General features: G+C 37.7%; 1 protein-coding gene across 1 annotated transcript in view; it reads right to left on the bottom strand.

Moving 5' to 3' along the window:
* Window positions 1–15,555, bottom strand: part of cacng7a (calcium channel, voltage-dependent, gamma subunit 7a) — a 28,121-nt gene that overhangs the window by 3,019 nt on the left and 9,547 nt on the right. The window contains exons 3-5 of the mRNA XM_051873583.1: window positions 11,711–11,797; window positions 9,498–9,638; window positions 3,995–4,140 (exon numbers count right to left, since the gene is read on the bottom strand). Coding sequence (XP_051729543.1) covers window positions 3,995–4,140; window positions 9,498–9,638; window positions 11,711–11,797 — 374 coding nt within the window. The remainder of the gene's footprint in view (window positions 1–3,994; window positions 4,141–9,497; window positions 9,639–11,710; window positions 11,798–15,555) is intronic.

Genomic DNA, 15,555 nt, shown 5'->3' with positions numbered 1-15,555 from the left:
AAATGCTCGTCACCCAAGGGGTCAAGGTTTGGCTGCTTGACATGACCCATTTAGCCGTAACCTATACCATCTGGGAGCAAAAAGCATCTTTTTCCATTGACAGCCATTCAAAACTAATGTATTCATGTAGTTTTATGGAATAAACGTAAAATAAAATAAAATAAAATAAAATAAAATATGTTTTTTTGCAAGAACAAATATCAGTCACAAATATTTCATTATATTTACCAGTGAGCTTTTGAACACTACCATTCAAAAGTTTGAGGTAAGTATGATTTTTGAAACAAAACAATACTTTTTATTCAGCAAGGACACACAGTGACTGTAAAGACATTTCTAATGTCAGAAAAGATTTCTATTTCGAATACTGTTCTTTTGAACTTTCTATTCATTAAATAATCCATGTATCAAGGTTTCCAAAAAATATTAAGCAACTGTATTCAACAATTATGATAGTAAGAAATGTTTCTTGAGCACCAAATCAGCATATTAGAATTACACTTTAGTTTAGGGTCTAATTCTCAATATGAAGTAGTTGCTTATTAGCATGCATATTACTAGGATATTGGCTGTTTATTAGTACTTATAAAGCACATATTAATGCCTTATTCTGCATGACCTTATTCTATCTCTTCATCTTAACCAATACCTAAACTTAACAACTACCTTACTAACTATTATTAAAGGGATAGTTCACCCAAAAATGAAAATTCTGTCATCATTTACCCTCGGGTTGTTCCAAACCTGTATAAATTTCTTTGTTCTGTTGAACACAAAGGAAGATATTTTGAAGAATGTGGGAAACTGAATAGTTCTGGGGCACCATTGACTTCCATAGTATTTTTTTTCCTACTATGAAAGTCAATGGTGCCCCAAAGCAGCCTGGTTAAACTTTCTTCAAAATATCTTCCTTTGTGTTCAACAGAACAAAGAAATATATACAGGTTTGGAACAACTTGAGGGTGAGTAAATGATGACAGAATTTTCATTTTTGGGTGAACTATCCCTTTAAGCTTTTTATTGAGACCCTAAAGAATTGGACCCTAAACTAAAGTGTGATCATATACCTGTGCGTGTATGTGTGTATATATATATATATATATATATGCAGTTGTTGTTATGTTTGATTTTTTTTTTATTAAACACTAACTGCTGCATTTAGATCCAGCTCTTTTTTATTCATTGCTGTAACCGCAAGTGACAGAAGGACAGACGAAGACATGGATCTAGCGGCAGTTCATATCCTATCTCCTATCCCGGGGGGACTGTTCCCTCGAGAGACACACAGAGGAATTTTCGGACCTTGTCCATCCAGTACACTACGATTCGTGGACTGGTTCCTGTTTCACTGTAGGTCCCCCTTTACCATCGGCGAGATGGAAGATCAAAATGCAACATGCCACGCACTTTGTGCCACCTGCCGCCACCAACCCAGCGGACAGAAAGGCAGAGCCCACCGCAGCCTGCCACGATACCAGAGTCGACACCTGAGCCTTATATCGCCCCAGAGCCTGAGCTTAACGCATCTGACCAGGTGCATGAGACGGCAACATCGTCTGTCACCAAAGGAATACTGGTGTAATATGAGGGGATGGAGTGGAGCCCTGTCCCTTCAACTAATGCAGATATAAGTGTGCTGAACTCAGCACCCCTTATATTGTTTGAGGAGTATGAAGAAAGCACAATGCCTGTTTCGTTGCCCTGCACTGAGCCTGTTTTGTCACCCAGCACTGTGTTATTGATGACTTTGATGTTCCCACCCTGCCTCCGACTCTCGCCTCCTCTGCCTGTTCTGAAGAATTCTGTCTGTTCCGCATTGACCAAGGAGGCCATTTCTGAGATGCCTGCCTGTTCCGCAACGGTCTAGAGGGCCGTCCCTGAGAAGTCTGTCTGTCCTCTCTATTGGCCAGTAAGGCCATTTATTAACCCCCAGTCTGGACTGCCCAGTCCTTCAGCCCTGTCCTCACTGCCTCTCATCAGCCCTTCATCTTCTCCTTTGTTGCCTGCTTGGTGCATTGTATATCCACCTCGGGCTGATTGTTTGTTAGTTTGACCCTGGACTGCCGACCTGTTTTTTCCACCTAGAATCTTAGAGTCCGTCACTCCACATCTGTCCATCAACCTGTTGGCTCCACCGTGGCTCCTCGTCCACTCAGATCCACCTGGATCCATCATCCCTAGGGCTCCACCAGGCTTCCTCTTCCCTCCTGCTCCGCCTTGATCAGTCGTCGCTCTGCCTTCGTCTGCGACTCATCCCTCCACCCCATTGGCTCTGTCCCCTCCCTGGATCCTGTGGTTGTCTGTGCCTGCTCTGATTCCCCCACCTAAGCCCCAACCCACCCTACTTTGTTGGACTCTTTGTATATTTCATGTTTGTTATTAATAAGGCGCAAGGTCATGCCTTCTTGATTTTTTGGATTAGTTTGCCTGGCTATTTAAGCCCTGTGTTTCTTTCTGTTCATTGTCTGTCCATCCTGTTCTGTTGAACACAAAGGAAGATATTTTGAAGAATGTGGGAAACTGAACAGTTCTGGGGCACCATTGACTTCCATAGGATTTTTTTTTTCCTACTATGGAAGTCAATGGTGCCCCAAAGCAGCCTGGTTACAAACTTTCTTCAAAATATCTTCCTTTGTGTTCAACAGAACAAAGAAATGTATACAGGTTTGGAACAACTTGAGGGTGAGTAAATGATGACAGAATTTTCATTTTTTGGTGAACTATCCCTTTAAGCTTTTTATTGAGACCCTAATCATCCATCATCCCTACAGCTCCACCAGGCTTCCTCTTCCCTCCTGCTCCGCCTTGGTCAGTCATCGTTCTGCCTTCGTCTGCGACTCATCCCTCCACCCCATTGGCTCTGTCGAGCTCTGTCTTCCCTCTGGCTCCACCTCAGTCCTTTGGCACCCTGGCTTCACCTCGGCTGCTAGTCCAGCCTTGTTCTCCAGGACCTTCGGTGTCACCTGGTCACTTCAGCTCTGCCTGGGACTTCACCACCATCGGCTCCATCTAGGTCGGTCGTTTCCCTGGTTCCACCTGTCAAGTCTCCACCATGGCTCCTCCCTTCCTTGACTGCGCCGTGGGCTTACGTCCTGGGATTCCGGCTAGGGATTCTGTCCTGGGTCCACCTCTGGCTATCGCCACCTTGGCTTATGCCTAAGTTGTCTCCTTCCTGGCTCTTCCTGTTGTCTGCTCCTCCCTGGATCCTGTGGTTGTCTGTGCCTGCTCTGATTCCCCCACCTAAGCCCCATCCCGCCCTACTTTGTTGGACTCTTTGTATATTTCATGTTTGTTATTAATAAGGCGCAAGGTCATGCCTTCTTGATTTTTTGGATTAGTTTGCCTGGTTATTTAAGCCCTGTGTTTCTTTCTGTTCATTGTCTGTCCTCGTCGGATATTGTTTGGTTGTTCTGTTCGATTATATATATACAATGTGTCTTGCTGAGCATAAGAGACTTCTTTCAAAAAATATCACCGAACCAAAACGTTTGAACAGTCTTAGAGTTTGTGCTATAGTAGTATAGCTATCGGTATGATTGTAGGCTGTACTATAGTTTATGATGGTTCTGTATTAGTATATGCATATATCAGAGGGTCTGAGATTACAAGTGATAATGCTTCTACAGTATTTTGCATTTCAGTTTAATCCTAAAACTTTATTTCCATGTTTAAATTATTATTATTTTTTTTAATGAGTGATTTTAGACTTTGGACCCCACTGTCTATAGTTGAGGTTACTGCAGACACTAGATGCTGACATTTACAAATTGCTGCACTGAACTTACTGAATTAGCATATATGCAGCATAACGGAAATGTGTAGCCTTCACCCCAGCAAAAGCTAGGCTAAAATTAATGCATACTGATGAGGGCAGACCTATTGGTTTAGCAGAGAAAGCTGTTAACACAGCTGCATATTAATGAACTGAGCTCTGTGATAAGAGTACACACGCAGTCAGCTCAAGTGTTAACAGTAGCTGGTCTCTGTGACTGACCTCTTTGAGCAGGAAGGAGCTGGCAGCAAAGGCAAACGACCAGCCATAGTGGTAGTGAAAGAATTGCTCTGGCTCTCGAGGCCTGTTCATCACTTCATCGTTGATACTGGAGATATACAGCACCAAACCGACCACTAAACTCAAACCTGAGAGAAAGAGTAAAAGAGGATAAAGGCAGTAAATCATGGCAGAATAAAGGGTAAATCATGCAATAAATAAATGAATAAATAAATGATCAGAAACAACCCTCCTGAAAAATGGTTGTCTGTTCTAAGATGGTCTAAGCTGATTTAAGATGGTTTCCCAGCCTCGCCAAACTTGTGTTTAGTTGGACTGCAGTCAAAAGACCAGTCTCTGGTTTGCTGGTCTTAGATGGTTTAAGCTAGTCTTAGCTATAAGATGGTCTCCCAGCCTAACCAGGCTTTGGTATGCTGGTGTTAGATGGTTTAAACTGTTAAAAAAAAACCTGGAAAGGCTTGTGTTTAGCTGGACTAGCCTGACCAGAAGAAAAGTGTCCAAAATCAATCTAAAAGATCCAGCCAAAAGACCAGCCTGGCCAGTCTCTGGTTTGCTGGTCTTAGATGGTTTAACCTGGTCTTAGCTAGTCGGTCTCCAAGCCTAGGCCAAGCGTAGTGCCTCAAACACCTATAAGACCAGCTAAAAGACCAGCCTAGCTTAGGCTGGTTTATTGAGTTTAAAAAGTTTTTTTCTGGAAACACTTTCTAAAGAAAATGTGAATGGTGCTTGCAAATGCAAAATTTGTGACTGCTGTCGCTAAATGATTGTTTATGTATTGATATGTGGTTGCTAGGGTGTTATGGTGATAACTATGTGCTTGCTAGGGTGTTCTGTGTGGTTGCTAGGTGGTTATTTAAAGGGACTAAAGTCTTTGGGAAAGAATTGGGGTACCACCAAGGCAATAATACTTTGATTTTTTATTCAATATAAGTAGTGCTTGTAAAAATGTTCTTGCCATGATACTAGTGTTGTGTGTGGTTGCCAAGGTGTTGCTATATGGTTTCCAGAGTGTTCTGTGCTGTTTTATAACGTGTAAATCATTCCAATTAGAAAGTTAATAGCACACCTTTCCTCAACAAGCCACATAATTTGAGGTATCATATATTATGTGAAGGGGTTCTGGAAAATAAGTATGCATTAGTAACGAGAGAAACTATTATATACACACAAAGGAGACTAAAAGCTTTTAATGAAAATGACAAATGAAAGAAGCAAATATGCACAAACATGCAATATGCCTAAACAAAGCGTTGATACCGCAGTGTTTTCCTATTACAGTACTATATAGTCAACACTCTTTTCTTCCCGAAAGCTCTGTGCGGAGAGTGAACGATAAAGCAGTGCACCAACACGCAAACTGTCATAACAGGAGACATTAACATTTATAGTGTGCTCAAATGTTGCTGTGTTATGATGGAGAAAGCTCTGCTGCGGTAATTTTAGGGCGCAGGAGAAAGAGAGAGACAGCGGTAAGGAAAAGCCCCTGGCATAATCAAACACATTATCGCAGTCTGTCACTGCCAGCTGTCTATGCTGCTAATATCGACAAGGAATGTGCATACATATTTCCTTTTCACATTAGAAATGCAAGACATTGGATGTTAAACTGCTGTGTCACATTAGGGCATATATTTCCAGTAAACCAAGCAAAAGCAAGATGCATAGAGACTATTCAAACTGGATATACCCGGCTTCTATACAATGGTAAACTACAGTCTAGAACATCACAGGCTGTGTGTTTTTTTTTTTTTTTTTTTTTTGCAGCGTTGTCTGTGTTCAGCACTTTGCAACAGCGCTGTTGTGGTGTCTTGTGCTTTATTAATAATTCTGTAGTACAAAATGCTGAGCTAAATGTAACATTAGCACCTGATGCAGCGCTACACGGCACAGCGCTGGGCGTCTGCCGCTGCTGCTACAGTAATCTGCAGTCGTACTTTCTCCTGCATTACAAAATCCATTATTATTAAACTGCAGTAGTGCATGCATTAGAGCCGCATCGGCTGCAACACATGGGACATGTTGACCGGGCTCTGCCCCACCCCCTATGCAAACGATTGGGGAGCTTGCTGATTCTACCGCTGCTGACTCCTTGCTTTTCCCTCTTTGTTCATTTCCTGATATCTAATGAAGACGGTGAGGCAAATTAGATTTTAACAGCCACTCAATGATTTACTGTATTCTAATTAGCAAATGTTGATTGTTTTGATTGGAGTGTAAATGGTATCGCGTAGAAGTGCAAATTAAGTGCTGCAATTAAGCTATAAGTGAGAGACTAAGCTGTATTTATTATTAATATAGAAATTTCTGCTCATAGTTATCGAGTTGAAATTATTGTATTATGTGAAATGTACACTACAATGTACACTACCGTTCAAAAGTTTGGGGTTGGTAAGATTTTTAATTGTTTTAATGCATTTATTTGATCAAAAAGCAGTAGAAACAGTAATATTGTGAAATATTATTACATTTTCAAACAAAATGTTTTCTATTTGAATATATTTTAAAATGTGATTTATTACTGTGATGGCAAAGCTGAATTTTCAGCATCATTAACATTTATTATTATCATCAGTGCTGAAAAAAAAGCTGCTTAATATTTGAAAATAAATTGAAGGAATAAAAAATAAATATTCTAATAATTAAAATAAATTAATTAAAATGATAAAAACTACAAAAAACTGACATCAAATGTCTTTGTTTTTCTTTTTCCTCAATTAAGCTTTTAATTAAGAACATGCAGTTTTCTGAACTTCTGATATCAAAATTACTTTTAAGTTTACTCCTAGTTTCTGTTAATAAAAAAAGTTTGGAAACTTTATTAAGACTAAGTGTTTACACTTTATTTTGATGGTCCCCTTTAGACATTCTGTTGAAAATAAGTAATGTTGCACCTACATGTCAACTAACTCTCAGAGTATTAGTTGAGTATTAGTAGACTATTATGGGTAGGGTTAGGGTTGGTAGAATAAGGGGTTAGGGTTAGTAGAATAAGTTGACATCTACTTAAAAAGTTACTTATAGTCAGTAGAATGTCTGTTTTGGGACCATCACAATAACATGTTAGCAGATATTAAAGGATTACTTCACTTTAAAATGAAAATTGCCTCATGATTTACTCACCCTCAAGCTATCCTAGGTGTATATGACTTTCTTCTTTCTTCTTCTTTCACCCTGACGCTTCCAAGCTTTATAATGGCAGTGAACGGGGGTCACAAGTTTTAAGCTCAAAAAAGTGCATCCATCCTTCATAAACGTACTCCACATGGCTTCGGGGGGTTAATAAAGGCCTTCTGAAGTGAAACGATGCTTTGTGTAAGAAAAATTTCCATATTTAACATGTTATAAAGTAAAATAACTAGCTTCCGGCCAAACGGATTCTACTTACATCTAAAGCATAACTTACGCGACGTCATGATGTACTACGTGATGTACAACGTAGGATGTCGCGTAGTACGTCATGGTGTCGCGTAAGTTACATGTTAAATATGGATATTTTTCTTACACAAACGCATTGCTTCACTTCAGAAGACCTTTATTAAAGGATTAGTTCACTTTCAAATTAAAATTTCCTGATAATTTACTCACCCCCATGTCATCCAAGATGTTTATGTCTTTCTTTCTTCAGTCGAAAAGAAATTAAGGTTTTTGATGAAAACATACCAGGATTATTCTTCTTATAGTGGACTTCAACGCGGCGCTAGTTCCGTTTTTGCATAATTTGAATACGGAAGGCGGTCTGGTGGAAGCTAGATATTTGACTTCATAACTTGTTTAAATATGTATTTTTTTTTATACAAACAAATCGCTTCTCTTCAGAAGGCCTTTAATAACCCCTTCAAGCCGTGTGGAGTACGTTTATGATGGATGGATGTGGATGGAAGCTTTTTCTTCAGCTCATACTCATGGGTCCCGTTCACTGCCATTATAAAGCTCAGACGCGTCAGGGTATTTATTAATATTTCTTTGATTATGTTCATCAGAAAGAAGAAAGTCATATACACCTAGGATGGCTTGAGGGCGAGTAAAGCTTGGGCTAATTTTCATTTGAAAGTGAACTAATCCTTTAACCCCCCGGAGCTGTGTGGAGCACGTTTATGACGGATGGATGCACTTTTTTGAGCTTCAAACTTGTGACCCCCGTTCACTGCCATTATAAAGCTTGGAAGCATTGGGGTGTTTATTAATATAACTCCGACTGTATTCGTCTGAAAGAAGAAAGTCAAAGTCATATACACCTAGGATGGCTTGAGGGTGAGTAAATCATGGGGTAATTTTCATTTTAAAGTGAACTAATCCTTTAAGCAGACAGTCTACTAATACTGTACTAATGAGAGTTAGTTGAAATGTAGGTGCAACATTACTTATAGTCAACAAAATGTCTAAAGCGGACCATCAAAATAAAGTGTTACCATAAAAGTTTATCATCAGCAGACATGCCAGAGGAAATATTGTAGAAGACAAACAAGCTGAGAACCACTGCTGCATTCTGTATGGAGTTGATTTGAGTTATTATTTGAGAAGAGACTGTGGAGTGATATGAGAAACATGAAAAAAAGCACAGCTAAGTGGAAAATCAATAGCCTTGGACACTGATCAGTCACACAGATAATTGTACAAAAGTATTTGCAGCATTAGGCAATCAGAATCAAGTATTCCACAGTGCTGTTTGAAACAAGTCCTGATCCAGTGTTCTAGAACTGTTCAAACACAAGCTTTCTAAACCTTCATGGGAAATTTGTTCCTGCAGGCTGATTTGTACAGCTGTCAGCAGGCAACTGATACAATCAACTGATATAGTTCTGCCATATAGCTGTCTTTATGCCACACTGTGAAAATCACACTGTGAAAACCTTGCTACAGTCTGAATGTACTGGTACACCTTGAGAAAATTAGCAATTATATTGAAATATTATTTTTGGTATCAATCCAGTTCTGAAATATTATTCTTTGTGACATTGTATTTAGTGTAATACTTAAATAACGATTTCTTTCAGAACATTCATGCACACCAGATCTGTTTTAGGACATACTTTGCATGCAAATTAGTCAAATCTAAACACACTTTGACATTCTTGACAATCTGTTTCTATTAGCCAAATGCAAATGACAGCTGTTAGGCAGAGCTCTGTTGACTAGATCAGAGAGAACCACTCGTATTAATTACTGTTTGTGAGAAAAAGGACCATTTAATGGATATTGTGTACCGCACATTACCATAGATGGATATCGGGAACACCATTCATTAAATATGCAAACCTCTCGGTGGGATTCTCAGCCTGATTTCGGACGGAGTTGTGGAGAATTACCAAGCTCACCACTGAAACTGAATATCAATAAACAGAATCTAATCTAGAGTATGTAAGAGGATACACAACTATGGCCTGCAAAAGTGAGAACATCATGAGAAACATGATGAGAATCAAGAAGGCTTTTTAGCAGATTTTCATACGTTATATTTCCATATGACAAAGTACATACAACTTACCCGATAAAATGAAAAAGATTCCAGAGATGAAGGCCAGGATGGTGCGTTGAGGACGGATGTGGCCGATGTTGCTTATGACAAAGGCAGTGAAGACAAAGAGGAGAGAGACCATTGGGAAGGGGGTGGCCGTCCTGACCATTTCTAACAGAGCAAAGAGACAAGGACAGAACAAATTATTGAAATTATGAAATGTTAGTCCCTCAAAATCATTGAGTCAAATGTGTGACATATTTATTTTTGTAAAATTTGTATGCATTTTATGGCCTCATATTATATTGAAAAACTTTAAATTGTACATTTCAAAAGCATTTTAAAAAGACTGAAAAAATATAAACTAAAATGCTTAGAATATATATTTATATATTTAAATAATAATATCATATTTTTGTATAATTATTATGCATGTTGATTTTATTGCCTAATATTATATTGAAATGCTTTAAATTGTATGTTTAAAAATTATTGTGACATCAAAAGATATTTGATAACTAAAAGGTGATTAAAATGCTTAAACATTAAAGCAGATTACCATTTACAGCAGCTAAAATATACTAGATAATATAATACTATTTGACTATTAATATTTTTGTATAATTATTATACATGCAGTTTTTATGGCCTCATATTATACTGAAAAACACACTAATTGTACATTTAAAAATCATTGTCACACTAAAAGACTATTTAAATTGACTAATAGGTGATTAAACTGCTTTAAACAATTAAAGCAAATTACAAGTTACAGCACCTACTGTAAATATAATATAATATAATATATGAGCAATATCACACGAGTAGCCGTGCGATATGGCTGTATATCAGCACGGCTGTAATTCGGAGCGTGCTGATATACAGCCATTTCGCACAGCTATGAGTGTAATATTGCGTTAATACAATGGTTCGACGGCACAAATGTGTAAATAAATAAGAACAACAACGGAGTGTCTTTAAAAACCCTCTTTTGTGAGGAACTATACTTTCTTCTGCCACAGATTCAAATCTCAAGTTTACAGTTTAACAGTTGAGCCCAAGCCTCCATTACTAATGCTAAAACGTCACTTTAGAACTATTAATGAAGGAACGTTGAGTCGCTTCATTGAAACTCACTGTAATATGTAGAGTATCATGAGAGAGAGAGATCGCCTGAGATATTCTTCAGGTCAGTCTTATATTCATAATCTCAAAATCAGTTTGAATGTCCGCTGAGGAAAGCGATATCTTTTGTCTTTGTCCTTTTAACATTTAAGACATTCCCATGACAGTGCTAGCCAATGCATTTGTCAGTTGCGTCTCGTAAGATATTTAAAGTAAAAACAACATCCTTGTTTCCATGTTTCCATTTCAATATAAGTCTTTGCGACTGACTGACTCACTCATAAAGACAGTCTTTGCCGGCATCTCATGGAGTATTAATGTAACTTATAATGTAACTGAAGTAATGTAACTAAAGTCGAAATCACTAACAGACTCTTTCTCAATACCAAATAATATTAATTACTAAACAATATTATTTAAATTAACAACAATAACCATTGTAACAGTATAAGAAGTAAAATAGGAAATAAACGCAAGCAAACAGTTCAGTCAAACATACAAAAGCAGTGCTCTAGTTAGTACAGGAATTAATTTCAACGTAAATATAAAGTTATGAAACTTAATATAGCCCTTAAGCCAAATCTATTAGCTCTGGAACAAGTAATATATTAATACGACCAAAGATTGCCCGTTTGATATACCTAAAACGAATTATACCTCATGTTTAAACACTATCTACGTAAGAGCTAGTGGCAAATTCCCGAAGGACTGGCCGAGATGAAGCTGTTCTCTGTGGATACATGAGCGCTGAACGGTCGCTGACGGCCTGGAGCTCGCATCTCCAAAAGCGTCTATGTTTACATCGCATATCTGAGGTCTAAACAACTATATTCTCACCTAAAAAACAGTAGTATCTTTAAAAATATGGTGGGTTTTCTCGTCTGCCATGACACTTACTTGTGAGTTGTGAGAATGCTGACAGCGGAGTGATAATATAATAAAATATAATATAATATAATATATGATATAATATGTGCTCTCTATACAAACAATATATATACAACTTTTAACCTAAAATCTAGATTTTGCAAAAAAGTTCATGCCCATGATTTCTATATAAAGAACCATTGTTTTTCCATCTGTATTCATACACAATAAAGTGCATTAATTTTTCTTACTCAGTATGTTGGCTGTGTTCTCAGTGGTGAAATCTATTTCTGGCTCGGTGAAGTATTCAGATGCCACACATCTCCCCTTCTCTGGCCCTGAGATAGAAAGAGAGACAGAGAGAGAGAGACAGGGGAACAAAGGGAGACAGGGACACAAAGACAGACAGAGAGAGGGTGTACAGACAGAGTGGGACAAAGATTGACAATGACAGTAGGGGAGACAGGGACAAACAGAAAGAAACACAGCAATGATTTTGGTCCAAACACTGAGAAGAGAGGCGAGAAAACTCACATGCATTACACGTATAAACTGCACTTATAGTCAGAAGCATCATGCAGTTTTTTTTGTTTTTTTTTGCATTGGTGGCTGTCCTGACTTACTTGGTGGCCTGAGCAAGATAAGAAATCTATACATTATATCATATAAGAAGTAAGAAGAACAGGAGTTTTTTTTGTTTTTTTACTTTTTGATGCAAAATGTGTGCATTTTGTGAGAAAAATGTTGATATGAAGACAACAAAATTAAATAACTGACATTATTGAACATGTTTGTTAAATATTATCTGGAAAATATTTATTTTAATTAAGTTTACTGCATACAGCATATCTAATTATATTTATAACCTTGCATTTGCTCGCAAAACACTTGTGAAGGAAATAATATGAGGTGAGAGTAAAAAAAAAATCAGTAGTACTTTTGGAAACACAATAGTTTAGCGAGCGAGAGCAAATGTTTCTGAGGGGAACACAATATTTTTTGTGAGAGAACGCAAATGTTTTGCTAGCAAAAGCATTGAAACATAATTTCTCTTTATATGCAGATTACCTTTTTCTTATTGTTAAAAAAACTGTCAAAATGTTAAAATAAGCTACATTTATTTCATGACTTTTGACCAGTCTTTGGAAAGCAGAATAAAATATAAATAAATATTGCAAATGTGAATATAAATTAATAATAATTACATTAAACATATTTCATTAAATTTTAACCCTTGTGCGTCAATTAAAAAAAGTTACACATAGGTCCAAAGAAGTTAAAAAACTGTCATAAAAATGTGAAGCTTGGGAGCACAGTGTCATTTTAAAGAAGACCCTTGGCAGATTATTGTTGAAGTAAAAAAAAGTTTAAGAATTTAAAGTAAAATAAGAAAAAAGTTATAGAGGTTTAAGTTTATGAAAATGATTTATGAACATTATTTTATATATAAAAAATATATTTTATAAAACATGTTGAAACTGGTAGAAAATCAAAGCCATAAATCTAAATAAGTCGTGTTCCAAATTTGATGTTGATATCTTAAAAAATGAGCTTTCAGTAAGATTTTGTTTGGGCGCAGTACCAAACTTTCCCCATTAGATGGCAGCAAAGCTCCACTGGTGCACACAAAATGTTAATTTTGAAGCCTTGCCAACAGAATGAAAGCCTATTAACAAATATTGCATCATTGGGATTAAAAATTGCAGTTTCAATGGGTTTCAATGGGGATATTTTTATCCTTAAGGTCCTGAGAGGAACTATTTTGTGTACCTATAGTTTAAAATAGATTTATAAAAGGAAATGGGGGTGAAATAGTAAAATTCCAATAAAAATACACACCTGAGCCAAAATTTATGCAGATGGCATTAACACAGGCAAAATGATCAAAATACAGAAAAATGAAAAAGACAAAAATGTACAAGGCTTAAGAGCACACGTTAACATTGACAATTGCTAAAATACATTTTTCTCGCAAATCTTTTACAGACCTCCTTGTGGCCCCCAGTTTGAAAACCTGTTTTGGACAAAGTATTTTAACCTACAATCATTTTAATTATTTTAATTTAATTATAATGTAATTTCAGTTACATTTAAAATCAACTTAAAAATCTGAAGAGGCACTAAATGGGCATGACGCTTCTGCATAATGTGCATGAAAGAAGGGCACATTAGACCTCGCTCTTGGCACACACACATATAAAAAAAGATCTTTTTTAAACACATAAATCATATGCTCTCTAGAGCGCATGAAGAGAGTGCAAATTATACACACAACACACCTAATGGGCAAAGAGTCTTCCTGTTGTGATTTTTCAAACACCCACATACAGGCAAACTAAATACCAGAATTGGTTAAGCTAGAAAAAAGGTGACATCATCCTCACACTTCTCTTAGTCAGCCATTTGCCACCAACTGGTGTGGCATCGTTTCAGTCCACCTCAGCACTTCCTGTCAGTGTCATGAAAACAAACCAGCATGCGGTGCAAAGCAACATATACAATTGCAACACAAAAAAGATAAGGTCTTTTCCTTAAAGTGCCCCCATTATGCTTTTTTAAGTGCCCTCAAACAGTGTAGTTGTAGCGGTTTTCTGCGCTGCGAACGCAAATCCACTTTGCATGTACTTCCAAAGGATGAGGAACTGATCCGGTAAAACCTACTGCGTTGTTACTGTACATATCACCGTGTATAAAAGTGTTGAGGAAGCCTCCAGAGCTGAAATTCAGATATGGTAATGGGAGTTTCATTTCCAATACATGCTTTAAGCAGTAGACCAATCACAACAGACTGGGCCATCTGACCAATCAGAGCAGAGTATTCTCTCGGAAAGGAAGGGTTTAGAGCGATAGACTCCTTTATCAAACCATTTCAGACACTGTGAGAAAAGAGGTGATGCTGCAATGTACATTATGAGAAAATTAAAGTGTTTTTTTGTAGGAGACATCCAAAACAAAACTAGGAACGTTTAAAATAGCAAAATAGGGGCACTTTAAACAAAACTGAAAAAGGCTTGCTTCATTGCATCTTTTATTAGCCTAGGAATTTTATGTGGTTACTGATTTGGCATCTTGCAGTGGTTTGCCCACACAGCCTCACTAGTTTCTGTTACAATGTGTGGCACGATTTAGGAGGGTGATGCAACAGGATGCCACACCAGTGCGGTGCAGGGACACTGAAGACCAGCTGCATAACACAGCAGGATGCCACACAAATAAACTGCAACTTAACCAAGGGATTTAGATGACACTACCATTCGATGATACACCGATGCACCTTTGGATCTGTGAGCAAAACCTGATGCAGGAGTCGATGTCGAGAGGAAGTGATGCTTGACACAGCATGACGCCACAATCAATTGCCATTTGGTTTTTAATCAGGCATCTGTCTCAGCAACAAACTGGGGTGCGTTTCCCATATAATGATGTAACTCACTGATTAACTACTACAGTAGGTACAATGCATCACTGGAGAAACTAACCAACAATCACGACTGTTTCCCAAAACCGCAGTAACATGGTTGCACCTCTGTAGCTAGAACCAATATAGGACTGTCGCAGGTGCACTCAAAAAAGATTCTAGCTGTTTGCTCAGTTTATTTAAATAAAATAAACTGAAACAACACAAATCTTTAGTTTTTAACTTAAAGGGTTGGTTCACCCAAAAATTAAAATTCTGTCATTAATTACTCACCCTCATGTCGTTCCAAACCCGTAAGACCTTCGTTCATCTTCAGAACACAAATTAAGATATTTTTGATGAAATCCAAGGTCCAGAAAAGTATTAAAGACATTGTTAAAACAGTCGACGTGACTGCAGTGGTTCAGCCTTAATTTTATGAAGTGACGAGAATACTTTTTGTGCACAAAAACAAAACAAAAATAACGACTTTATTCAACAATATCTTCTCTTCCCTGTCATTATCCTTACGCAGGTGACGAAGTATGCATAGTGAAGGCTTCCATGTTTATGTCCGAATGCCGGCTCAGTATTGGCCAAAGCTGATCATGTGAGCAGCACGATGCATGCATGTGATTCTGACGCAAGAGCCGGCCAATAATGAGTTGGTGTTCTGACATAGAACCTGGAAGCGCTGGA

The sequence above is a fragment of the Ctenopharyngodon idella genome, chromosome 19 (assembly GCF_019924925.1).
Source record: "Ctenopharyngodon idella isolate HZGC_01 chromosome 19, HZGC01, whole genome shotgun sequence".
Classification (NCBI taxonomy): Eukaryota; Metazoa; Chordata; class Actinopteri; order Cypriniformes; family Xenocyprididae; genus Ctenopharyngodon; species Ctenopharyngodon idella.
Note: the sequence above shows the minus strand (reverse complement) of the source record. Positions and strands in the feature narration are given on the sequence as shown.